At 43.3% G+C, this 27410-nt stretch overlaps 1 protein-coding gene across 1 annotated transcript; it reads left to right on the top strand.

Moving 5' to 3' along the window:
* Window positions 1–700: 700 nt before the first annotated feature.
* ITM2B (integral membrane protein 2B) lies at window positions 701–26592 on the top strand. The gene is made up of 6 exons (XM_068674632.1): window positions 701–993; window positions 16558–16689; window positions 18734–18940; window positions 20988–21098; window positions 24574–24724; window positions 25868–26592. Exons 1-6 carry the CDS (start codon window positions 892–894, stop codon window positions 25954–25956), a joined length of 792 nt encoding a protein of 263 aa, XP_068530733.1. The 5' UTR covers window positions 701–891; the 3' UTR covers window positions 25957–26592.
* The last annotated feature ends 818 nt before the right edge of the window (window positions 26593–27410 follow it).

The following is a 27410-nucleotide window of genomic DNA, read 5'->3' as shown; positions in this document are numbered from 1 at the left end:
AACATTCCTTAAATTATCCATAGAGCTTTGGGTGAAGATACTTTAGGATGACAGAATGAGCCAGGTGAAGCTAGATTTTCCATCAGCCATTTTAAGTGAAAAATTTGAAAGGAGGCAGATGACCAGGCAGACAGCATAAGGACAATTCAGTCCTGGTACCATCTCCCGTCCTAGAAAGGCCAGATTTTGCTGAAGTCAGCAGTGAGGTGCCCGCTGTGCACAAGGGTTGCATTTCGCTTGCCAGGTACCTCCCTGAGAGTGACAGAAACATTACTCTCTGCCCAGGTGAGTCACTAAAATAAAATCCTCCTCGGATGATAGCAGTATTCACAACATGACTGTGTGCCATGCACAGCTCTCCTGCACACCACCCTGCTCGGGGCTGTGTGATCTTCCCTTGACATCTTACACCCACCACAGACGTTCACTCTTGTGCTTTTCCCCTGTGCTTTTCCAGGCAGCTTGCCGCTCCTGAGAGATGCAACAAGGCTGGTTTTCACCTTCTCTTCCCTATCGCTACCCCTTTAAAAATAAAGATGCATTTCAAAGGATGCAATTCAAAGCAGCGGCCGGGGGCTTGGGTAGACCAGGCCGCCGCGACTCAGGGCACCGACCCTGCCCCATGCAGCGCCGGCAGCCGCCCTCTCCCCACCCTCCCTAGCAGGCTCCGGCCCCTCCTCGTCCCGCCTTCTTCTCCTCCTCCTCCTCCTCCTGCGGTACCGCCTGCCAAGGGGACTGGGGAAGGGGGCAGCAGTCTCGGCGAGGAGGCAGCGAGGGTCGGGGGGCCGCTAAGGCAGGAGGCAGCCCTCCCTCGCAGCTCCGCCGCCCCCCGCGCTCGCCCTCCCTCCCTCCCTCAGCTCAGCTCAGCCCAGCTCAGCTCTCCCCGCCGCCATGGTGAAGGTGTCGTTCAACTCGGCGTTGGCGCAGAAGGAGGCGGCCAAGAAGGAGGAGGAGAACAGCCAGGTGCTGATCCTGCCGCCGGACCCTGCCAAGGTGAGCCCGGCGGGGCACCGCCAAAGCCGGGGGCTCGGCTCCGCAGGCACCTTCAGCTCCCTCCCCACCCCCCCAGCTCGGTCACTTTGCGGGCGAGGTGCTGCCCTGAGGAGGACACCACCACCACCACCATTTAGGAAGGATTTGAGGCTTTTTTCAGCCTTTTCCCTGCAGCCATAAAACGCGGACGGGCCGGGAGGGAGGGAGCTGCACGGCGGTGTGCTCCGCGCCCCCCCCCCTCCCCTCAGCTCACGCTTCTAAAATGGCTGACAGGAGAGCGAGCTTTTAAAGCCCCGCTTCTCCTTACTTTGGGGTGGTTGGTGGTGGTGTTTTTTTCTCTTTTTCTTTTCTTGTTTATTTCCTTCTAAGCCCGTCAGCGCTTGGCTCGCGGCCAAGCTGGCTTTTAAAAGGCTTTTCGCCTCCTTTTTGTGGTGTCCCGTCTGGCTGTGTGTGAAGCCCCCCTGTCTCCGAGCCCCCCCTATCCCGCTTGAGCCGTGTCCCCAAAACGGGCTGGGGAGCCCTTCTGTGGGCTTCAGGGTCCCCAAAATCCCCCTAAGCTGCCTCTTTGCTGGTGCTCCCCGTCTTCAGACAACACTTATCCCCCTTTGGTGGCAGGGCCAAATCCTGCAGGCGATCTGCTCCAGAGGGTCAGCCTGGGGCTGGTTTCAGCACAGGAACAAAGAGCTGCCTCCCCCTGCCCCAAAAACCAGCCCCCAAACTCTGGAAACGTTGTCGCCTTCCCCCAAAAACCAGCCCCCAAACTCTGGAAACGCCGTCGCCTTCCCCCCCTGCATCGCCAAGCAGCAACAAAGAGCGAAGCTGCGAGCGCTGCTCAAGTTTTTTGAAGTGCAGAAACTGCAGGGAAGGCAAAGGTCTCTGCTTGTGGTTCTCGCTGCTCCCCCTAATCAAAGGCAGTTTTTAATGAGCAGTGCTCTGATGTGCTCTCAGCTCTTTGAAAAGAGAGTGAAAACTTGAAAAAAATGGCCAGCCGCATGTAAACAGCGTGCCTCGCTGTCTGGGTTTGTTTTCAGAAGCTGTTCCTGCATCAGGCCTCCCAGATACTGGGTTGGATCTGCAAAAAGAGGGAGCGTTTGTTAATTCCCTAAATCTTTGTGATGAAATTATGCCTTGGAAGACTGTCTATAGGTTTTTTTCTGTGTGTGTTTGTGTTTTAGCACGATGATATGCCCCCGTGTAGGGCTTGCCATGATTTTATAGGGCTGGTTTCTTTGCCTGTGGAATCCGTGTCATTTCAAAGCCAAAGGGACATCACAAGATATCTTGTGTGCTGTTTTCTTCCTGGGTACAAAAAGTGGTTAAATCCGACACTTCTACTAAACATACTGCATTTATAAAACTCATGTTGCATTTATAAAACTTGGACCAAAACATTTAAGTCCTTAGAAGAGTGAGCAGCAGTGTGCCGCAACTAAAGAGACAATGTAATCACTCAAATTCCCTGCAGTTATGGGAAATCTGTTAGGTGATCTGTGTGCCTGCAGCAGGAGAGCCATCCTGTAGTAGGTAATCAGTTTCCCAAGTCCAGCCTGAGCTGTGGAGTCCCTTCCAGACTCTGGGTTTGGCAGCCAGTTTGATCCTGAGCGGTGTGTAAGCAAGGCAAAAATAACAAGTTTCTGAAAATGAAGTTTTTTTTCGTATTACCTTAGAATTCAGCTCTGCCCTGGATGATTTTGTTTCCAGATCACCTACCAATTTGGGTTTGTTGTTCCAACTGCTAAACAAACAAAATACAGCTGGCTAATTGTACGCTGGGGAGCAAATGCTCCTGACCCTGTCCAGATACTGACGGAAGCATGTTATATGGCTACGATTTCCTTAACGCAGAGCTGTAAATTGTTTCAGCTGAGGAAGAGAGAGGGGATCTCCCTTAACTTTGCGCAGGTATCATTACTGCTTTCCTTGCCTAGCAATGACAATTGCAAACATTTATTAACCAGGTCAAAAGGCGGTCCGGTTTCACAGTAGCTACTTGTGAGTTCTTTGGAGTCTTGCAGTGTTATCAGGGGATGAACATGCCTGTTCAAGGCTTAAAGCAGCCCTAAAATAGCATGCGAGGAACGGATGCTTTCTGCAGATGAAAATTCCAAAAGCAAATCAATGCTCTGGAGGGACATCGAGCCTTTGACATTCTCCTTGACATATTTCCATCTCTTTTTTTTTTTTAGCAGAACTGCAGACTGTACCTACCAGTATGCAGAATCCTCTTGAATAAGCTTTGTTTTTGTGTGTGTTTGTGTGGTTTAGAATATGAATAAAAACAGATCAGAATACAGTATCTGTAGTTTTAGCAGAAAAGGCTGTGCAATCCATGAGGGTTTAAAAGTATTGAAACAAATTGTTATGTAGCTGTAGAGGTATTTGGGTCTTCGATTTTGGAAATTTATCCTCATATCTTGGACAAAAAAAAAGAACTGAGGGCCACTGCAAAGCTTGAGAACTTCAGTGTAAGTGCAAGATAGGCTCTTTGAACTTTGCCTTCTCTAACATAAATAGACTAGAAACTATTTTTGCTTTTCTCCCCTCTTCAAGGCACTTCTACTGCCTATGCTGTTCTCTTGAGGAAAGGGAAAAATAAACCACATCTGATGAATGTGTTATTCGTATCGCTTACTTCATTGCTGGAAGATGCGTAGCTCCAAGGGAGGTTTGAAGGTGATCTGAGGATCTGTATAGAAGAGGGAATGCTGGTAGATTGAAAAAAGGTCACATCTCCAAAATGCCATGTGGGACGTTTGGTTTCCCCTCTGTCTGTAGACACCCAGTTTCTGCAGGATGATGATCATGAGGTCTGGATCATGAGAATGAACGTGAAAAATGCCCAAATTAACATTTTATAAAGGTTTTGTTATGAAAAAGGTTCTGGGAGGCTTTCTGGTCTGCAGTAAATGGAAAAAACTTAGGAGTGGGAGAGGATCAGCAGAACTGCACATTCGGAATTTTGTTATTAAGAACTTCCAGATTTGAGCGAGAGGTCTTAGTAACCCAGCTGATACTCATGAATGAGGACAAATAGTTTGAAATGCCTGGAAAAGAAGGATTCATGGAATAAGCTTTTAGGCTAATTTTTTGAGTCTCGTCCTGATGCTTTTCCCAGTGCAGTATCACGAAGACTGAAACTCTGCCACTGCAGGATTACCCTGAAGCAGATAATCTTCCTAGGGCTTGTTAACAGGGGTTTGCGGCCAAACTGTATTGATGATGTGGCACAGAAAGACTCTGACCTTTCCAAAATCTGCCCGATAACTTCTGATGCACACGCTGATAGGAAATGTCATCGGGGAAGTCGGGAGAGGAAGATGCAAGCAGGGTAGGGGATGTAACTGGGGAACAGCTTAAAAAAAAAAAAAGCTTTTGCAGAAGGCAACAGTCTCATGCATTGAAATATTCTTAAAAGGAGCCTAAAAACCAGGAGTTGTGTGTTGTGAAGGGGGCTCCATGCTCACTGTAGGCACCAGTTACAACTCCGCTGCTAATTTGGGAATGGTACTTCCATGCCATAACTCCTGGCCGACATTCAGAGTGCTCTTCGCCAAGGTTCCCAGGCCATGTTTAATTTTCCACTTCACTCTTTGTCAATACAATAGGTTATTCTGTGACCCGGTTTCCCAACAGACAAACAATGTATGTCATTTTCATGTTTTCCTTACAATAGAGAGCCAGGGATGGTTTGTTTGGAGCGCTGCTGAAGTCTTCAGACATCTTAGCAGAGCGTGTTCAGTAGCTCAGGTCCTCCCCAAAGCCCTTGGGGCCCTCAGCAGCCCGTGGGCAGTTGCTCCCTTGCACTGGAGGTAGGTGACAACCTGAATTTTTTTCCTGGGTGCTCAGCTCAGAGCATCTTTGCTAAATACAGCTTCGTGCTCAGAAGCTGTGGATTCCCACATACGCATCACAGCTGACCTTTGGATAGCTGTATCTGCAGAGGGATTTGATGGTGAAGGTGTAAATGTTAAGAACTTCCAAAGTAGCAGCTTTTCTGCATTTGTTCCTTATGAGAACATTATTTCTCCACACTCAATCTTTTTTTTTTTTTTTCTCTTCCTGTTCAGCTTAATCTTTTCTAAAGTGCACAAAAATGGGAACTTTTAACGCAGAATTGGAGGGCCCACCTGGGAAATAATGTTGAGCAACTAATGAGCACTATTTTTCCACGTAGAAAAGCCCTTGGATTTTACATAAGCGGTTTTATATGATTCTGATAAACATTATTGCAACTACAAAGCTAACACCTTTGTGCATATATATAGAAGTACACATCCTATAGAACCTATATGGTATGTATTAGTATATACTCCCTAGTTTGCGTATTGTTTTGCTGTTAGGAAAATGTTTTTTTCCCAATTTGTGACACGTCTGCAGATGGATGTTTGGTGGTCTTGGTTTCTGTTTTGTTGGAGGGGCTTTCTGATTCCTTTCACAGCCTTCCTCCAGCCAAATTTCCTGTAAGGCTTTTCTATTTTCCTGTATTTTCCCTGATGCAACTAGGTCATTAAACCAACAGCTTCTGCTGTCCCTCAGAACAGTATGAATTAAGAGATGATTATTTTAAAGAGGCCAAGAAGAAAAAAAAAATCTGGCAAACGGACTTCTTTCCCCCCCTTATTTCTCCTCCCTGACTTTGGTAGGGTTTTAATGAGAAAGCGTCAGACCTCAGAAGCAAACCCAGGCACAAGGGTACCCAGGATTCTGATCCCGATTTGGCTTCACGGGTAACTGCAGGCGTAAATTCAAGGAAATTGAGTTTGCATAAACAAAACTTGTGGCAGGGATTGTTCACAAGGAGCTCTTCTAAGAAAAGAAGCCTTGTGGCTGCTGCTGTCCCCTGCATCCTCTTACGTGGGGGGTCTGTGAAGTAGTCCAGCTTCCTGGGATAACATCCCTGTGGGCTTGAGATGGTCAGCCCCTAAAGCTGTTTTGTAGACCTTGCCAGCAACTGAGAGAACAATACTCAAGCAAACAAACAAACCACAAGATCTTTAAAATTTGTTCTTTTCCTCAACTGCCTCTGAAAATCTCGCCCACTTTCAAAGCTCAGTTCGGGATTTGGGGTTAGGAAGTCAAAAAGTGGTGTTGGAGAGCCTGTTCTCTCCCTGTCCTCGAGTTGTGGAGATGAACCTCTGGGATGGAGGAGCTCTGCCAGTGGTTCGTATCTCACTTCCTTTTCTCTCGTCACTTCCTGACATGAAGCACAAATACAAAGCCTGAGTTTGGAAACGCAGCCGATTCCCCAAAAGAACAGTATTTAATTTTTGAATCGGGATGTTTTCTGCCAGACCTTTGTGATAGCTCCGTGGTGAGTTTGTGTCATTTATGGTTTTGGTTGTGTGAACGAGAGCTGGCATCCATGCATATGGAGACAACAGGAACATTTTACAGGGTTCTGTACAGTTTCTGCCTTCAGATTAACAAACTCATCCATACATACCTGGCTAAGGCACCCTGCCTTACAGATTTATTTGGAGAACTTCTTTTGTGTATAACGTCGTCGTGTGAGCAAGTCTGTACTTAGGTGGAGCTTTGTGTAGCACAACATCTAGAAAAACTATCCTGAACTGTAATGGTTGTAGTTGATGCCATAAATACTTTCCTTACGTTCACTCATGTCTTGCTGTGACGTAGTCATCTCCTCTATGATAAGATTCAAGAAAGCAGCTTGAACATTAACGTTGCAGAGCGGTATAAAATGCTGCTTAAACGGGCAATTGGAACCAGAAGTTCTGATTTAGTGGGAAATGCTCAGGTTTAGGAACTTTGTTTGTTCCTGAAGATTTGGATCAAGATGAGAAACTGCCCTTTACCGTAAAAGCAAACATTCCAGTGAAAGCCTTCTTGGGCTCATCAAATATTTTCAAGGGAGGTGTCCAAATGGTTTAGACTCCTATTTGAACAAATGTTTACTCCAGCATATGAACGTCTATCTCAATAAAAGTTTAATTTCAAAATGTGTGCTTGTATCTTTCCTGTTAAGTATGTTAATGAAATGTTTATGGCTGCAAATTTAGTCTAACGCTTGTTTTTTTATAGACTCAAATAAATCATTTTTTCTTTTTGCCTGATGTTTTCTTCTTTTTTAATTCTACCAGCAGTTTTTTAAATCTTGATGTTTGCCAATGGTCATTTGTGTATTTGGGCTGTTACAAGAATGATAAACATACTTAGCTCCAGTAATGTTTTCATTTAATTCTTCAGCAGTGGGTGTTTGTCAGCATTTTACACATTTTATGCTCAGTAGCCACTAGCTACAGACTCCTAATAACTTATATGCAAGAAAATAGTTCTGTCTGACTCTCAGGAAATCTCTTTGAAAGCAAATCTCACATTTTTTTTTAAGCCTTACTCATTTAAAATGTCCTTTATTCTGTGCTTCTAAAGACATGACTTATTTCAAACCGAAGAGCTACTGCTGGGATAAGTAGTGGTGTGTTCTGTTTGCTGTTGCATAGGTTCTTTTTTTTTTTTCTCCCCCTCCCATTTATGCAGTGACTGACAAAGGTTAGCATTATCCGCTTTTAGTCTCCTGGTCTATATGAATAATACAACATTCATTTTCGTACTATTTATGTCCTGCTTTTCATCCTCGGTGGAAATTACTTTGAATCTGCAGATGAAAAGCATGCTAATTTATAAAAACTCAGATATCTGTCCTAATTTTCCAGATGTGGTAAACTAAAGGAAGGAGAGAATTAATAAGATTGAGCCCGCAATAAAATCAGAAATGGTTTGGCAGCAGACATCACATGGCCTGGGGTTTGGACCACAGCGGGCGCAGAGCCTCCAGCTCCTATCTGAGCCATCCGTGCTGCATCCCCGAGCAAGGCTCCTGCGTGACAGCAGCCGGACAGATCTCACTGTGAGCAAACAGGCAAAGTAGTATTTGCTCAGCAGTTATTACAGGGGGCTTGGAAAAACTAAGCTGATGCTTTGGTTGCCCTTTCAAATAATGTCTGTGAATACAAATAGATATTTTTAATAAATTATGCATTATAATGTATACAAAGCATGTAATATTTATATGTACATAAAAATAAAACCCAAGTGTTTGAGGACTAGGGCTCCTTGAATATAAATTCGTAGGTAATTTGTGGCTCTTTTTCTCCTAAAATTCAGCAAACTCACCCTTTCCTCTTTTGTGAGGGCAGAAAGAGACAGTGGAATAACTGAAATACAAATGCATTGGGGAGCTCCTAACTGGAGGAAGCAGTGATTTCTGGGGTGGGTTGCTCCCTGTGTGCCCTGTGCACAGATTTAGTCACCCGGCTGCTTAATCATCAAGATTTCTTATTAATTTACCATAAAAGGTACAGTCTACCTGGAAACCCACGCAGCTGCACGTGTTAAAGCACAGTCCCCTTTGCAGAGCAGGATGTGGAGTGTGGCTTTGAGGCTGCCACGGCTGGCAGCGGGTTGCTTTCTCCAAGGTTAGTGACTGCAAGAACTTCTCTCTCTGTGTCCGGCGAGGTGTGGTGGCTTTACCTCGCTAGACAGCAGATTTTGGGACACAGCCAGGTAGTTTAGGATAGTTTAATTGCAGCAAAGCCCATTAGACTCTTACAGTAGTTTCTTCCAGGTTTTCAAGACCTGACCGGACAAGGGTCCTGAGCAACCTGGTCAACGTGAGCATCTCTTGAGCAAGGGCTGAAGACCTCCTTGTGGCCTCTTCCAGCCTGAGCCGTTCTGTAACTCTAAAGTCTGCTTTGGAGAGAAACCGAGACGCGATGCTGTGACTTGCTTGAGCTGACGTACCATCTGTGGCTGAACTGGGAATAGAGTTATTAAATTGCGAGGCTCAGTGGTGCATATGTGCATGCTAATGAGATCTCCTGGGTGAAAGAGCCATCACCGTTTGGGAAAATAGTCTTGAGAGAAATCTAGGTTAAATCCACATCCCGTACCGGCGTCTGAGATTCAGTCAGAGGAGAAAAAGCAGAGAAATGTGCAGAGATAAGAAGAGAGCAGGATAAGGAAGAGACGGGAACTGGAACAGCCAAGGTCAAAAAGATAATTTAGTATTGATCTATTTTAAATGGAATAGGAGCCTTCTGGGTTCCTGTTTTCGAGCAGCGATGCTAATTCAGGATAAAGTTGAGACAAATATTTCACTTAAAATTATAGATTTGTTTCGTGTCGTTTTTATAAGTTGGGTAGAACGCGAGTCAATTAAGTCAAGGAATGTGGGTGGGGAAACGAGTTCCTTCTGGCAGTGTGCAGAAACAAAACATTTTTCAGCATCGGACAGTTTATAGCAATGCCACGTTTGGCATGCTGTATCCTTACAGGGCGTAGCGTTTCTCTCCTCTGAAAGCAAAAGGTATGTTGAAGAATGTGCCGTGTAACCTCCTAGGTCTGGGGTTTCACCAAATAAACAGCCCTCAGGCACCTCTTTCCAGATAGCTCTGCGAGCTTCCTTGTGTGCGTTTCGGTCTGCCTTGCAAGCTTACACCAGAACACTGCTCTGCTCTCAAAATACTCGAGGAAAAATAGGTAGGGAATGCAGAGCAAATGTTCTTTGTTCTCATTTATGAGAATGTAAACTCATTACCATGTATATCACCAAAAATACCTGGCTTCTAGCACCTCTCTACTGGCCAAGCTTGGAAGAAGTTGTGTATTGTGGTGATTGCAGCTCCCTGGCTGTCGGTGGCACGGTAATTCAGAATTGTGAATCCAGCATGCGGACACTGAAAGGCAATGAACATGCTGAGTGATGCAGGTATCGGAACCAGAATGCTTTTGTGAGGTTTCAGGTGAGGAGCAAGGGGTTGGGGAAGAGGCCAGAAGAGGACATAAAGCCCCAAAATGAAGGAAGCAGCCTAGCCTGTCTTCCCAATCGTGTCAACACTGTGAATGGTTTATCTTGCAGAGCAGTAGGAGGCATAGACCTGGGATAAGAAGTTGCAGGAAGACTTGAAAACACTGGTTTTGGTAGTGAGAGAAGGAAATTGGGGTGTCTTAAAGGTGAGCATAACAAAAGGAACAATTTGGGGAACATGGTTTGAAGACAACAGTGAAATAGAGTGCATGTGCAAGCGCTGTAGAGAGCCTGGGATGAGGTTATAGCAAAATGTTGTACACGAGAGTCACCTGGAGAAAGTCTTTGCCTCTTCACACAAGCAATTAAAAAAAAAAAAAGTGGTTTGGGCGTTGCCTTTTTTTTTCTTCCCCCACTTTTTAGTCAATGTAAGACCAAAGCTAACAATAACAATAACCACACGTAACAGCGCTGCCCACGAATTTAATCAAAGCAGAAGTCTAGTTACAGGTTTCTTCCTCTGCATCTCTTTCCCCGTTCTCTTTAATTGTTGGTGCTATCAAGTCCTGTAATCTCTAATCTCAGAAGTCGAAGGTGGCACTTAGGTAAACGAGGATTACTCACATCAGGTAAGAGTTGCAGGATCACTCTTCCAACACACACGCTTGTAATTGTCCCTCTATCACGTCGCTGCGGGTGAACTGCTGATTCATGGCCTTGGCATTCGCTTTGCAGTTGTAATTTCTCTTGACTTCCTGCAGAGACATCGACCTCTACATGCTCTACCATCTTCCTCTCTGGTTTTATTTCCCTTCACTCACCTGTTTACCGTCTTGTTCCACCTTCACCTTTGTTTCAGCAGGTACATGCGATGTGTTTCTTATCCATTAGTAATGAAATCCTAATTCTTCCTTAGCTTTTTAAGAGTTGGCTGCTTATTATTAGTGTTTGTTCCACGATGGTTATGATGTTTGAACCAGGAAATGATGATTCACTTGAGAGACACCTCATTTTATGAGGAAACACTCCCATCACTTGGTGAAAGGTAGCGTTTGACTAACAGAAAAAATAACTTTGACTTTGAACTTGTGAAAGCTCTGGGAATGTATTTCCTTGACTCTGCTGGATTTCCTGATGCACGTTTTATAGAAAATGCACAGATATTGGGACTAGAGATAAAGGTTAACAGCACTAGCTGCCTGATAGATAATTCTACTTGATTAATCTGCTTGGTTATCCAAGCTGCATGGTGGCAGCGAGCAGCAGAGGAATTAAGGTCTGGTTTTCTTGCAGCTCTTCAGGCAGAGAGCCTTTGGCCAGATGGACAAGTCCTCATCCATCTTGCCAGAGGAGGAGCTGGCAGCCCTGCTGCAGAAGGGTTGCAGTGCTCGGATGCTAACTGCACTATAGCTTGGTTTTGGGCTTCATCATCTGCATCGAAAGGATACGTCACTCCTTGAGATCTCTGAAGCATCTATTGCACATGGAGCCTGTTGTTCCAATCGCAAGCTGAAAGATCATTGTACTAAAAATTTCGATCTAATTTTATTAGGAAGCATAAAGTTGCTGCTTGAGAGGCAGATGAGTATTGATGGCCTTCCAGTTTGGCAGCATCTGCCAGCTAAGTGAGGAGCCTCGCAAAAGCCTGCCTTAATTTCCCATCTGCAACAAGTAATAAATAGAATACCAGGCTTGGAGCAGTCTTCAGGCAGGAATACCAGGGGAGGAATGCGGAGTTCTTTCTAAATTAAGTTCACTTTATATTGACTGTCTTTTGGGAGGCTTTTCTACCGGCGTCAGAGCAGGCAAACTCAAGCAGCAGAATCCCTTCTCTGTAGCCATTAGGTCAGTATTTTATTCCAAGATTTTGTAGCTTCCTTCATTAACAGGCACTTGGAGGGAGTTATCATTAGTTTCACCTCTATTTCATTCCACTATTAAAGGCTGCACTCGGTCAATATTTGCTCTGTCTGCCCCACTGCCTCCTGCCCATCTGGCTAGCTGGCACGCTGAGGACCTCTGAAGAAAACATCTCTGAAGAGTTTCCAGCCACTTCTACCCACACAAATTTAAAGTTTATATATATATATGTGTGTGTTTGTGTGTGCATGGATTAGATGTTATTCTCAGATGCATAATTACGGACTGTGTATCATGCTCCAGCCATTTTTAGTAAGATTTGTAATAACTCAGCAATAATCTGCATCTGCTTTCTCTGCAGATCAGAGCCCAGGGTGGACTTGAAAGGTTGTTCCCCCAAAATTGGTGTTTTCTTTTTTCTCTTTCTCCCTACCTTATCTATTTTTAGGCTTTGACCATTATCTTTTGCATAGGTAGACAGTGGGCATGCGATATTCAGGACTCCCCACAGCATATCCAAGCACATCCTTCATTTCTGGTTTAGGTACGTTCATATTGAGGTGATTTCTATGAAGTTCTGAAATCATAAAATTGACGTACCCTTAATTTACGCAAAGGAACAATGTCTGATAATCTTCTTACCCGTTTTAATGTGAGCTAGACGCAAGCCTTGTAAATTTTTAGACTGCTTAACTTTTATCATTTTAAAGCAATTATATTCGACTGTGTACAAAAAGCCACAAGGGAAAAATCCAAGTAATTACCAAGTCTAATTATACACATTTTCTGTCTCAGTATTGGAGTTCCTTAGCAGAAATTTGTGGTGATACCTCAAAGACGAATTTGGTCCCTCTGAAATTCAGAATTTTATTTAAAGAAAAGAAGTATTAAAATCGAAGGGAAAAGAAGAGAATGTGTGTCCATATCCCCTTAATAATTAATGTTAGCGAGTTTAAGGGTTATTAAATGTTCTTCTTTTAATCCACTCTAGAGTGGTTGATGCTAATTTTTGTAACTGTGTTCTTGTGAAGATTTCTCTTTAATCGAGAGGTGCTTTGATAAGGAGTTTGTGATATCATCTGTCCACTCGCTGGTGTTTTATAGTTCCAGTAAGAAGACACAACGCAGCTGCACATTATTAGCAGCCGTGGTCACTTGATGAGGGCCTCCTTACTGAAAGCTGCAGTCTTTGGTGTGAGAAGAAGAGTTACAGAGCAAAGGGAATCCTGCCAACGCCTTTAAATCTCAGAGAAAATGAGAAGTATTAAATTATCTCTTTTATATCTACAAGAAAATGTTCCTGCAGGGCTCGGAGCTATTCCGATTGGGAAGTCCTGAGCTGATTAATTTAATTTTAACTTTGCAGGGTGTAGTGTATGAGTGGCAGAAGATGCTTCTGTTTCGTGTCTTGTCCATGGGAAATAGGCTAATCAAATGTTTTCCAATTAGAACAATCAGCTCGTCAAGGGAAAAAAGCCAGCGTTGGGCTTGCATCCAGTTCCTCCGAAGGCATTTTTTGCATCAGAGAAGATTACTTCTGCGGCATCCTCTTCAGGTTGAGGATTCACCACGACACTGTAAGTGCAAAAGGCAGCGACGAGGCAGGAGAGAAGAGGACCAGAACAAAAGTGCAGAGGCGTATTTTGTAGAGGTCAATCTTCACCTCGAACACACGGTGCTCGCTTTTGTCAGATACTTCTGGCAGCGGAAAGCTGACCTGGAGAAAAAGCAGCCAGCGAGGCTGCAGGCTCCTCTTGTCCTGCGGTGCTACCAGGGAACAAAGTGCAGCCCCAGCTCCGTGGGGAGAGGTGCTAATTCAGCACTGTCCCTGCTGCTGGGGATCTGCTTTCAGTTCATGTGTTTTCTTTCCTTTTTTGAGCCGCCTGGAAGGCGGGTGGGCATCCGCCGCGCTTTCATCTCTCGTGGTGCAAAGGGTCAGATTGATACAGCATTGGATGAAACTGCTTGGTGGTATACTCGGTTGTCAAACTCAGAAGAGGAAATCCATTCTCTGTGCTTCTTCAACAGCAGCAGCTACTTTCACTCTTACCTAATGCTTGTGGTTCCGCTGTCCGGAGATGCAATACCTTCGTAGGCTGTCTAAACAAGAGGTTAAACCGGGCTTGAAATCTTGCTCTCATTTTGGCTCGCTGCTTTTGGCAGGCTGTGGGCAAATCAGTGCAGTAGGCAACTGCAAACACAAAGTATGTTAATGCCCTACCGGTAGGGATGCCTGAAAAAATAATAATGATAAAATTTAGCTTCTGGTAGAGGATTAAAGAGTTCTGTTACACCTTTTGTACACATCTGTCATCTTGTATATCAAAGCAAAATTATTTAGGGTGGAATTTCATAAACTTGTCCTTCAGGTTCCTTCTGGCTTGGTAGAAGTGTAAAAGTTGCTTTCCTTTTTCTCATTATTTTTGTGGCGTATGCAAACTTAATTTGACACTAATCTGCATTTCCAAGGAGGTGTTCATGCACTGTATCCCTTCCGCACCATTTGCCAGATGTGTATTTTGTAAATCCTTCTGAGCTTACAACATGATGGAAGAAGGGAAGAGGCAGTTGTTGTTCCACAAATGGATAATTCTGCTTGGAGGTAAAATAATAGTAAGAATAAGTGAGGAAATAATACCAGAAGGAAAGAATAAAGGTGCTCTTTATATTCTTTGCGAGGGAATATTTTGGCATTGTGTCCCAGAGCCAGTTGCTATCCATTTTTCTCATGTTCACATAAAACATTTTAAATGACAGCTATTAAGAAAAAAAAAGTTTCAGTCGGGTGTCCTCTGTGCATTGAAATACCCAGGGAAATGGTTACCTAATGACACGGGGCAACGTAAAAATAAAAATCCTTGTTTTACCTTGGTTTAGATTTATAATTGAGATGATGTATAGAGGAATCCGCAGTGAATCCCAACCTGACCTGAAAGTTAATTAGCTTACCGTGGGTATTACGGTCTATTCTCAGTCTCCACAAGCAGCCAGGTTAAAAACCACGCAGCTGCTAATCCTGTAATGCTTTCTACCGAATTCCTCAACTAATTAGTAAAGTGAAAACTTCTTAAAGTTGTTACTTGGCTTTTCTTTTCTTTTTTTTTTTTTTTTCAGGCCATGGCAACTGTTTTCTAGCCTCCCTGGCTTCTCCTCGTAATGAATCACGGGCACGTGGTTGTGGAAGGGCTCTGGAGGTCCTGTGGGCCAGCAGCCCTTTAGAAACAGGGTGGTTGCCAAAGCAAGATCAGCCAGGTTGGGTCTTGAAAACCTCCAGAGATGGAGATTTCTCCATCTGATTTACTGCGGTGCTTCGCGAGGTAACAGAAAGCGTAATCTGGGGAGTATCTTCGGAGCTGGGACTCTAAATATTTCCGAATCGGGTTTTGGCAACTGTTGCCTGGCAGAGGAGCTGCGTCGCCACCTCTGTAGGGAAGATAATTGCAGCGTGCTGCAAAGGTGGGTTTCACATGCCTAATTTTAGCTGCCTGTGAATTGGGTGCCTAGTTTGTTAAGCGGGCATCTCTCCCTGTCATCAGTGAAAAGAAAGAAGCACCTCCAGAAGGTTTTGATCCCGCTCGGAGATGGTTGGGATGAGTCACTCCGGGGAAGTGCCTGCTTCTCCCCACCTTGTTTGTGAAGGGAGGGCCGCCTTTCTTTGGTGTCAGACTTGCTTTGATGGCTGTGGCCAGATGAGAGGAATTCCTTCTCAACTGGACCGTGGCAGCCTGGGGGGCGTTTACACCTACAACTTCTTTTTTTGAGTGGGAAATCATCTTAATTAGCAAATAGTGAAGAAAACCAATGCCAGGTGAGCCAGAAGATTCAGGGACTATAACAGCCATCAGTCCCTTTTCAAGCACTCCCTTCCTGCTCTTCCTCGGTGCTGGTCGGGGTTTTTTTGGTTGGTTGCTTGTAGTGGTTTCACCCTGGTCATCGGTCATCATGCTACCACCCTGTTGTTCCTTCGGCTGGGAAGGGATGATGAATTGCTTTGTATTTAGTTGAATTCTCATATTTTCCCAGGATTATCGTGGCTTGGAAGAAGGTGACTTGAATCATTAGGGCAATATCGTGCTGTTTTTCGTGGTTGTTGTTTTGGGGTTTTTTGTTTTTGGTTTTGGTTCGTTTTTGATGAGAGTTATGCAAGCTCTCGGGGGAGGAAAGAGCATTGTGATGCAGCTGATAGAGGAAAGATTTTGCAAGCAGCAGCTTATTGCTTCGGATGCCTGTGGGGGCTGCATGGTTATGCAAACGAGTGCCCCAAAGGGGAAACATCCTGCCTGTTCCCTCCTTCCTTCAGTGCAACACGCACAGCAGAAAGCAATGCTTGGCCAACGCTGTCCTAGGCACAAAGCCTCCTTAAGCAGGACTTCATAAACCATCATTTTGTCATTCCCATTCTTCCTGTTTTGCCAGCAGAGAGGTGGTGAGGTCTATTTCTTGAGGTACCAGCGTAAGGAAGGATATATTTTGCTCTTCTTACTGCCTTTGATCTTTTGTTGGTTCTGCAGGTTTGCTTAAATTGCATATACCAAGCTAAAAAAATCTGACCTTTCCTCACCATGCTGTTGGTGCATGGAGGTTGCCTGAGAACAGATACTTCTGTCTGCAGTCCCTAAAATGGCTCACGGGGTGTTACTGAGTGTCTTGAGAGATTTTATTTTTATTTTTCCTTATCTCTGCTGATTTAGTCCACGGCGACGGCGTTAAAAAGCGACTGTCGGTACGAGTTTCCCCAGACCTCAGCTGAAACAGCTCTGCTTTAAATGCTTCAAAAACCACAAAACCAGAGGAAAACCATTCCCAGACTATTGTGATAAAGTGCTCGGGGCCTTTTCTGATGGCTGCAGTGTTTGTGCTCGCTGGGCCCAAGCTATCTGTGTGGTAGGTGTCCTGGGAACACCGTGTTGAAGGCCTCTCTCTGGTCTGTGTGGCAGGAGCCGGAGGATGTCGTCGTGCCTGTTGCGCAGAGGAGGGCCTGGTGCTGGTGCATGTGCTTCGGGCTGGCCTTCATGCTGGCTGGTGTGATCCTGGGCGGTGCCTATCTGTACAAATACTTCGCATTCCAGGTAAGCCGAGTACATTTTGTTACCAGAGCGTTGTGTGTGTTTTCCACCGCTTTCCGTGTGCTCAAAAGAGGAGCGTCTGTCTAAACCAAACAGCCTTGCTGCTCTCTTTTTTATCTTTGGAAAGCTTCAGCCTTTCTACAGGCAAAGTGCACGGCCTGTTCTGTCAGCAGAGGAGGGCAGGACCAAGTTGGCAAATAAAAAGGAATAACAGTTTTGAAAACCTCACAGAGAACGGATTATACCTAAATATAGGACTTGAATATAAGAACCCCAGCGGTGTCCCAGATTTTCACCCACTATTTCTCACGTTCAGCACTTGCCAAGCACTGAAGGTGGCTTAACTCCTTGAAATCCTCCTTGTTTGACCCACGAGTCTTAGACATATGCTCATGCAAAGGAAAGGGACCGCTCGCCAGAGCAGTGCAGTGACTCTCCTCCTTCCTAGCCTCCATGGGGATACAAAAAACAGGCCCCGCAGGGGACTTTGGAGAAGCACAGTCAGTGTGGTTAAGCATGCTCTGTCAAGTCTAATCCACCCTGACAAGACAAGACCTCTGACAAAACGTATTTTAACTATTGGCATCTCTGCATTAGGAGCCCGGGGAAGGCAGTGGTGCCAGGGAAGCGGAGCGTTTACCTGGAACGTGGGAGAGGAGAGTTAAATATTGTTTTCTTCTGGGGGAATTGTCACTGGGTCACACTGGGCTGTTGCCCAAGTGGCGTGAGCACCCTCCCTCCTGCAGAAGCTGTGCTGAGTTGCAAAATTCGCAAGGGCAGGGAAGGTGAGAGCATCAGCAAAATTTGAATCCCTGTTGCCCACTGGTGAGCGAGCACAATCGTGAGGTAGAAATTCTTTATTCTTGTCCCCATTGTTAGGATTTTCCCCTCCGTTTTGCTTTGTAGAAAGCAAAATGATTAAACCTGGGAAATTCCAGTTGAAATTGCCCTTTATAGTCGCTTTGGCTGCCCAGTTAACCTGATGTACAAGGGAGCAGGAGTGCTACAAACAGCTTAGTACATCATTGGATTGGCAGGCTCAGAGCTGCTGAAGGCTGGCTGTGTTACTCACTCCTGTTTCATCAGGGCTTAGCACTCTCTTCACCTTTCATGTGCCAGCAAGCTGAAATTGCAAGTGCCATTTAACTCAAACCTGTGGTACTTGGTCATGAGAGAGATCTGCGTTGAAGGACACGTTCAGGAATTGAGCTAACGTTGCACTGAAGATGCGTTTTTTTATGAAAAATTCTAAATTGCTGGCATGTGCATATGCTGAGCAATAAGGTAATACATTTCAAAAACTATCTGGCCTATAAATCTGTTACTTGACTTCCTCTAACTTACAAGTTTATTTTACGCTCTGCTTAGGTGAGACCTACTGCGTGTACTGTGACAGAAGGATGTGAACTGGTTATCTTCATTACTTTAGTTACCTTTTTGCCTTTGAAAACTGTTCACAACAAAAAAATAATTTATTTTAGCAGCTGACTGTAAGAACTTCTCAAGCCCTGTAAAACTAAACAGCTTCATAGAATCACAGAGTGATTTAGGTTGAAGGAATCTCTGGAAGTCGCCTGGTCCAACCCCCTTCTCCAAGCAGGACCAAATTCAGAGTTAGATGTGCTTTCTAAATCTCATTTGGATGCCCAGGTTCAGTGTTTTAAATTGTGGTTCTTAACTGCAGTTAAATCATAAATTTATAACATGCATGCACATAGGCTTAAGAATTTCATACTCTTGCTAAAAATAATGCCACAGATCCTGGGTACAAAGCAGACTAGATGTTAAGAACCTGCTTTTGGGATCCTGTTTGCCTTGAAGTCAAGAAGGGAAGGACTCCCACTGGGTTCAGTAGGATGAAGGCTTTACCCACAGTCCTGTTGCAGATAGCTACTGTCTCCTACTTTGGTCTACGTGTGTGAATCAAATTAAAGGAAAAATATTTCATCTAGCCTGACAAGTTTTTCTTCTCCGTAGCGCTTTGAGAATATTAAACTTCTAACAAGGCTGCTGATGTTGTTGTTGCCGGGTTGTTTACTATTTTTAGCAGGGCGGTGTGTATTTCTGTGGAATAAAGTACATTGAAGACGGCTTAAGTTTACCCGAGCCTGGGGCAGAGGCTCAGAGCGCCCGCTACCACACAATTGAGCAAAACATCCAGATCCTGGAGGAGGAAGATGTGGAGTTTATCAGCGTGCCAGTCCCTGAGTTTGCTGATAGCGATCCTGCTGATATTGTCCATGACTTCCATCGGGTAAGAAATACTTCTGAAGAGAAGCAGAATGCATTTGAAACATGAAAAACGCTCCCCCTCAGTCATCCTGATAAATGTACTCCCTAATTATTTTTGTGGGGGAAAGCAGAGGGTGGAGGAGGCAGCAGAAACGTTTTGATCATCAGCAGGCTGGAAGCAATTATTAACCGAGCATACAAAGTACAGCATTATACAACCGTCATGAGGTAGTATGTAAAGCACCACTTGCAAATACACTTCTGTTTTTAGAACGGGAAAAATCTTCAAACCATTTCCTTTCCTCAGTATGAGAAAGTAAAGAAAATACACTTCTCACCGTGCTAACTCCACCAAACCAGAATTCGACCAGCTGCTGTGGTGACGAGGGAAGTTTGGTGAGGGCTTTCTTAGCTTTGACTTCAACTTGCAGGGGCTGATTGCGGCTGAAGTCACTGGGTATGGTCAAGCACCCACGGAGGTGCCATCCTAGCAGAGCTCAAAAACCCCAAAACAGCAGGAGAGAGGAAAGAAAACGACCGGCTGCCTGCCTGTGGAAGAGAGCTCATTTTCCAGATACCATAAGAAGCCTAGCAGAAGCTAAATTTTGCTTGTGCACCACAGGCTACTGTGTTCCTTAAAGGCACCAAATCAGGCTATTGAAGCACTCAGAGCTGCTTCTTCCTTTTTTGTAGAAACAGCTTTAGTGGGAATCTCAGTAATAAATTTTTGGTAAGACAGCTGATGGGCTTACAGCTCTTGGTGGTAATGACAGAGCTGTAAAACAATTAGAAGTCCTTTTCTGTGTCAGCTTGATGGGAAGGGATAGCAATGAAATGTTCTGTAGCTGGCTTTCAGGAAGCTAAATTTCTGTGAACATTTGAAGGCTTCACTGAACTGCTTTTTTTTTTAAGCAGGGCTGAAAAAGAAGAATAGGGAAGTGTCCTATTTTTTATGCACTTAAGAGTTTTAAGTTTTTCAAGCAAAAAGAGTGCCATCTATCAAATATTCATAACCAGACTTGGAGAAAAACAGAGCTTGCTTAAGCTATGTCATTTAAAAATATTCCTGAATATATTTAGTGAGCTTCTGTTAAGAGTTAGAGCTAACCTCTAAACGGGGAAAACTAGGAAAATGCAGTATGTAAGAAGTGAATGGGAACAATATAACATTAGAAACTTACTTTTTTATTTAATGGGTTAAAATTAACTATGCATCTTTAATGCTTTGCTCTAAAGGTCAGTGCAAGGAGCATCTGCCATGGGCAGAGCACATACTCACTCCTGTGTAATGAGATTAGTTGCACTGACAATTGCTGTCCTGGTACTATTTTGACTACTGGTCTCGTGGTGCTCAGTATTTTACATACGTCCGCAGCCTTAGAGCTTTCAGCAGCTTGAGATAATGTTTTCTTAAGCAAGAACAGATGCAGTAAAGCACAGCTCAGTGAACAGAACCATAGGATTCATCAGGGTTATTCCTGGGGCTTTTTTTTCTCTCTCTCTCACTTAATTATAAAATAATGACAAATATTACGGTTCAGGTGCTATAAAGATAATAATTCAGGTATGAATAAAAATGAACACTTCACCTCAGTAGTATTTTGGTAAATAAAGGGTTTTTTATTTGTTGCATTCTTTATAACATGGTGTTTTTTTTTTTTTTCCTATAGTTCGTTTTTACCAGCTCCTTTTCACACTACAGCAAAATAAAAAAAAATGTGGAGGTTTGAGCAAGGCTCTGTTATTACAAAAAGCAGGCAATAGGAATAAATGAATACTGCACGTGACCCCTCACAGTTCAGATGCACCTTTGTAATTCCATTACTGTAGTGCATTTGAGCTACTTATTGCCTGCTGCCTTGCACAAATCCCTGTAATGGATTTAAACTGTTAGCAAAAATGCTTTTTATTTCTGTATTGACCTCAAATTGGACTTTATTGGACAGATTTGATAGAGAACAAAACAGTAACTTGAAGAAAAACATGAGGAGATAGCAGTTCAGCAACATCTTTATGTGATTTTTCTAGTGTTCTGCTTATTTTGATTAAAATAAATATTTCCTTGCCAGAGACTCACTGCCTATCTTGACCTGAGCCTGGATAAGTGCTATGTGATTCCTCTGAACACCTCAGTTGTTATGCCACCAAAGAATTTCTTGGAGTTGCTCATCAACATCAAGGTACGGTTAAATACTAAGTGATTTGTTCTTAAAATGGGAAAAGGAAATGTTTTGCCTTATTTTTTTTTGGCCAGGACTGACGTTCACACGGGATGAATGAGTTAGAAAGCTAACTGATTGCTGGAGATCTCTGCAAAGAGAGAAGAAAGGCTGTACCCTTCTAGGTTATAACCTTCAGAGGAAGACAAACAAATCTGATTTCGTTCTTGGATGCTACAAATTTGGTTGACAGCATTGGGCAAATGGGGAGTACGCGTACCCCTTGAGAGGAATCTACAAATTAATTTAAAACCCATTAGGACTAGGTTTTCCATAAAGCTTGTCCTGAATTAAGCCTGTTCAGCTGAGACACTTAGATTAGATGCACTGGGAAATTCTTCAGTGTGGGCAACGTTCAAAGTATTTTCCGTGGATCTGTGTATTTCCAGGGAGATATTTGTAGGACTGTATTTGTAGGACTGATCAGGATTTGGGGTATATACGATTAGGAAAGCCCCTTGAAATAAAAAGCTTTTTCGTATAGCCAAATTCCTGGCTCTGCATACTCAGGAAGAGGAAACGAGCACCAGACCCTCACAACAAGATTTCTGCATCCTTAAAAACGAGGACCCTGGAACGGGCTGAGACACCACAATCGCTGAGGGGCTGAACAGGAGATTGCAGAGCGATGTTATGGGAGCTCCTAATCGCTTCCCAGTGGGGTCTGATAATTGAACAGCACTGCCTGGCCTGTGGTGCTGGCTGGCTTCTTGCCACCACAGGGACTCGCTGTTCTCTCGGTAGTAGTAACTGGGTGAAACGTAATGGCCTGTGAAATTGAAGAGGCCAAAGTAGATCATCTAATGGGGTCTCTTACTAAGCTGTTACGAATGATCTTAACTTTTTTTTTTTTTTTCCCCACATACATATGTGTGCTTTCAATGAAGATTTAAATAGTGTTTACAGTGGTTTTCTGCCTTTTGTTTTCTTCATATGATAGCCAGAATACTCAGGGAGGGGAAGAGAGCTGATAAGCTAACTTTTTTTCTAAAATAAGAAGAGGGTGTTTTAAATTTTATTTTACTGAGCTTTTATAAATTTGAAATTGTCGGTATCATCTTTGGGCCAACATCTTTCAAACATGGCTTTAGAATTTGGACCCCATGAACCATTTTAGCTGTGTCTGGGTGGTTTGGGTATATAAATTAACTACATACAAAAAAATGACTTCACAAGCAAGTCTCTGCTGCTTTTTTGATGCCTGTTTTGAGATGGGTTAGTTAACCACACATTCGTTATTCTGTGCATAAGGATGAAGTTGTGTCCGTAAAACTCAGTCACCTTGTTTGTTGTTTGTTTTTTTAATTATTATTATTTATTTTTTGTGTAAACTGTTTTTTGTGCGTACTTTGTGTATACTGTTCTGTTTCTTTTCTTTCTTTGTTTTAGTCCACACAAATTCCACTGTTAAAATCTGTTACTTTCCTAGTTTGCCATTGGTACTAAATCAAATACGCTTGGTTTACTAGTAACAGGATAACCAGGCATCATGCATTTAATTGAAAATCTGTGCAAAAGCAAACTGCTCTGATCATTGTCCCCAGCAGTGAGTGCCCTAATTTTATCAGACATCTGTTTAATTCTCATTGTACTAACAAAAAGCTGTGGGCACTTGATGTCTCAGAAAATCAGGCTAAACATTTTGTAACTGAAATCTGGGAAACTACTCTGCAGATGTACAAAGTAAGTAAAATTCTGTTCGCTGTCCTGCGTTCACATTATTGCACATAGAAAAAAAACAACGACGACTATGAAATCAAAGTAGTTGTGTCATTAAAATGAGGTCTGAATACATGCCAAGGGCATTTTTGGAAGATGGAGGTGCTCTGGGCTGTTTTGCTTTTTCAGAAGTCATAATTTTAGCTTAAAGAATGACATTTCTGTTTATTGATACAGTCTGCTTGAGTGAAAGGCCTCCTTTCCTTGGGGAGCAAGGCTGAAACCCAGGTGTACTCGTTCAGTGACCACTGTAGAGCCAACTGGGCAATTCTAACCACCTGTGATGCAGGAGGCACCTCAAAGATGATGACATTTGTGGCTGTGGTGGATCCCACCCTTAGGCAGTTGCTCCTGTAGAAGCTGGGTGAGGATGATGTCTGCAGCCCAGCCACTGAGCTCCTCCTGCAGCCCCAAGGGTGGTCTGAGCTGCTGCAATGCTCTGAGACTCCCCTGGGGCTCTCTCTTGAAATTCTAGAGAGCGGGGATTAAGATGATTCACAGTGATTTGCTTACCAAGCTTTTCACCAAATAATAACAAGTCAGACAATTTGGAAGCGTGAAATCTCCCCAGCGCTTATTTGAAGAAGAAAATCTGCTTGCTTCACAGCACATGCTGAAGAAAATTTTTGTAATTTCAAGTGAATTTTATATGGACTTCCCTTTCTTTACTGAAAAGAATAGCATTCAGTCAGCTTCTTCAATGTGTCGCTTGGACTGGAAGGATGGCTGTGTTTAGTAATGGAAATCCCAAGTTGTTTATTGATGATAAAAAGGATAGTGCTCTTTTGCCACAGAACCTGGCTTTCTTTCCTTAATAACCCACCATTTTATATCTAGAAAGCAAGCAACACCTTTTCTACTGACATAATAAGAATCACACTGAAAGGATTTCTTAAATGAAGTAACATTTCAGAAAAGTTGATTATTATTTACCAGTAGCAATATTAGGAATTCAGTTGATGCATCTGTGCATCTTCAGCTGCGGATAATGAAGCCTGATTCTTCTGTCATTTCAGCTGTGGCAAAACAAAATTGAAGGGACTAGAAAAGGCTCAGGAAGCCTTTGTGTGTTGTCTCGGCTTTTCCCTTTTTCAATTTATTGCCCTAAAAGCACCTCATCTATCACAGAGACTTTCTAATACTTTTCTGTGTAAACAGTCGTGGGACCCCCCGATAATAGCTTGCAGGCCCAGACAATCTCTTCTTGCATTGAGCTTCTAAGCTACGATCCATGCTGTGAAAACGTTCAAGGACTCCCAAATCCCGTGGACTGCAGCCGGAGTGTGCTGCACCTGGTGGATTTCGTCAGCAGGAACAAGCTGATGCAGAACATGCTTCTACAGCTCTTACCTGGGAGAAGTTCCCGCTGAGGTCTGTCGGCCTGGGGTTGATTAAGTGACAACTTTGTAGGAGAACTGTGGAGTTTGATCCATGATAATGGATGCTCCTGGAGGAAAACACTGCTGAAGAGCGATGTTTCTGTAACGGGAGAGAGGAAGGTGTCTGTATTGGTGGAAGGTTTGAATGTAGTCATTATGTATAGAGCAGTGCAGTCATGTTTGCATGTTTGTAATAAAATTCCATACGTATTCTGAAAAAAATTTCAAAGAAAATACATTACAGCCGCGTTAAAGAATCACAATGCAAGGTGGTCCTTTGTGTACTTAGACTGCGAGGGGATGCCTTTTGACACAGCTGCTGTCCTTGTGTTCAACAGGCTGGGACGTATTTGCCTCAGTCCTACCTGATTCACGAGCAGATGATTGTTACTGATCGCATCGAGAACGTGGACCAGCTGGGATTCTTTATCTACCGCCTCTGCCGCGGCAAGGAAACCTACAAACTACAGCGCAAAGAAGCCATGAAAGGTAAGTGTTCCTTTGTGGCGGGGGAAAGTTCATTGCCACTCGAGTTCAATAAATAGGCTTGATTGTAGTGAAAGGAATGACTCCTACTAAAGCAAGAGCTGCTTATTGCAGTAACTGGCTCTGTGGGCTTAAGTATGTCTGATATTTTCTATATAGGTATGGAAATAAGGTGTTTTATTGTGTAGAAGTGCTCAAGGCCCCAGTGGGCTAGGAACTCCTAAAAATTATGTATATGCATGGGTACGTTTTCTGTGCTTCAAGCTTTCATTGATGCTTTTCTTTATCTTGTTTCTTAGTCCACCCCCAAAAGCAAAAAACCCTTTCATATGAGAGAGCCCATAGCCTTGTAGTCCAAGCACAGAATGGCAGGTTCTTCTTGTCACTAGCATCCCTTATAAACCTTATAAATCTTCCTATTTGCATCAGTGAAATGTGAAAGAGTTGTCTTCACAGGAAACTTGTAGTTCTTGGTACTCGTTCATGGAAAACTTACAAAAAAAAGTGTTATTTGGAAGAGTTTTGACGAGCTGTCAGATATTGTCTTAAAATTTTCACTCACTTTTTACTCAAACTTTCTAAAAAATTATATGTGGTGTACAAGTGGCCACCAAAGAAATTCAGTTGTTTTAGGCATATTTTGGACCTGATCGCTTCGAGGGGCGGGAAAAAAAAAGAAAAGAAAAATAAATATATAGAAAAGAATATAGAACTATGTTTAAAAATGGAAAGGTCTTAACAGCATGAATTCAGGATGTTGCTCTTGTGATAATAAATGATGGGCATAGGTTGGCAGTGAGCATTGGTTGGACTAATTGTTGGTAAAGCTCAGTTTTTCTCTGATTCTTAGGTGTTTAAAAAGCTACTGTTGTGGAAAGAGGTTATTCAGCTCTTTTCTGCCTATACCAGCTTGCTGCTTTGCTGTTCCCTTTTTCCTGTCCACACAGCACTTCTGTAGACTGGGTGAGGGAGACTGAGAACTGATCTGGGATAAAACTAATCACTAGAGGGGTTTTGGTAGGTTGATTTTAACTTAGAGGAGGGGTTGAGGGGAGAGAGTTCTGATCTTCAGTGACATCTTATTATAGTGGATAGAAAGCTATTACGCCTCTAATGTCCATCACTCTCCTGTCTGTTTACAAACAGGAATTCAGAAGCGTGAAGCTGTTAATTGCCGAAAGATTCGACACTTTGAGAACAGGTTTGCTATGGAAACACTCATCTGTGAACAGTAAGGAGAAATATTACTGTTACAGGAGACTTCAACAACTGTATGACCCCACCCTTTGTATTGTGTGCAGTGATTATTTTTTTAAATCTTCTTTTATGTAAGTAGTGGACAGGGCTTTATTGCTGAACACCTTCCATACTTCTCATCTCATGATACATGTAAAATCAATACGTTCTAGTTTTTTTCCTTATTTTGAGGTGTGGTGGTGTTCTTATATTTGGATAGCAATTGTATAAAGTCTTAGTTGCTAGTGCATTTCATGTGAGGAATCTTGAATACTAGGAAGAAGATAAAGTCTTTGAATTATCCACCAGTTTTTAATTAAGTAAAATTGAAAAGAATTATTAATGTACAAATGGACTGCAAGAGCTACTTCTAACTGTAATATTACCTGCTATATAGTTTGTTACAGCATATAGACAAATCTGTATTTGACTCCCTAACTAAGTGCAATTTGTTTTGTTTTTAAAATATTGTCATATTTACCTTTTTAGATTGATTTCTGACTTGATGTTTTAAAATGGCAAGTGTTTGCTGTAACAATCTTTTAGAAAATTAAGCAGTAACTTATGTTACTAACTTGTATATAATCCATGTATGTGCAATGGAAAATAAATCTTATAAACCTGTTTGTCTAAAAGTTTTGTATTTTCTTCCGCTCGTCTTGGATTTTCTTCCACAGCTGAGTGTGCCGTGAGTCAGGTTGACCCAGCTGAGAGCCAGGAGTGTTCAGTACACGAGTGTGTTAAGCTCTTGACTTGTGCGTTACTAGAAGCAGCCAGTCCACCACTATTCCAGCCTGGACAAATACGTAGGGAAAGGACAACCTTACACTATGAAGTTTGTACATACTTTCAAAACATTGCTCATTCGCTGATGTTGAAAGGAGTCTGTGGAGATCAGCTAGTCCAGCCTCCTGCTCGGAGCACAGTCAACCTGGAGCTGTGTCCAGCTGGGTTTTTAATATCTCCAAGGTTGGAGACTCTACAACCTCTCTGGGCAACCAGTGCCAGTGCTCAACCACGCTCGCGGTGAAGAACTTCACTATGTTTAAATGCTATTTGTTGTATTTCAGTTTGTGGCTGTTGTCTCTCATCCTGACTCGACCTTACTAAGAATTCTGTCTCAATTTGTTGACCCCCCAGGTCCTTTTCCGCAAAGCTGCTTTCCAGCAGCTGGGTGTCCCCAGCCTGTGCTGGTGAATGTTCATCCCCAGGGGCAGGACTTTGCATTTCCTTTGCTGAACTTAATGGCTTTCCTCTTAGCTCATTTCTGTAGCCTGTCAAGGTTTCTAGCCCCACTCCTGCACGTTTGGGCAGTGTCTTCATATTCCTCCTGGGTGACCTGATCCCATCTCTTGTACCTTTTTTTTTTTAATGTTTGGGTTCTGTCAGGAGCTCCTTGTTTTTTTTTGATGTAGACTTCCTGGCACCATTACTTGACATTTCAAGTGAGAAT

Source organism: Anas acuta, chromosome 1 (genome assembly GCF_963932015.1).
Source record: "Anas acuta chromosome 1, bAnaAcu1.1, whole genome shotgun sequence".
NCBI lineage: Eukaryota > Metazoa > Chordata > Aves > Anseriformes > Anatidae > Anas > Anas acuta.
This window is presented reverse-complemented; position numbering and strand designations above follow the sequence as displayed.

Coding starts and splice junctions, on each gene's coding strand:
- ITM2B (XM_068674632.1), top strand. CDS start 892: ATGGTGAAGGTGTCGTTCAACTCGGCGTTGGCGCAGAAGGAGGCGGCC. Junction 16,690..18,733: donor ACAAATACTTCGCATTCCAG/GTAAGCCGAGTA, acceptor TACTATTTTTAG/CAGGGCGGTGTGTATTTCTG. Junction 18,941..20,987: donor TTGTCCATGACTTCCATCGG/GTAAGAAATACT, acceptor TTTCCTTGCCAG/AGACTCACTGCCTATCTTGA.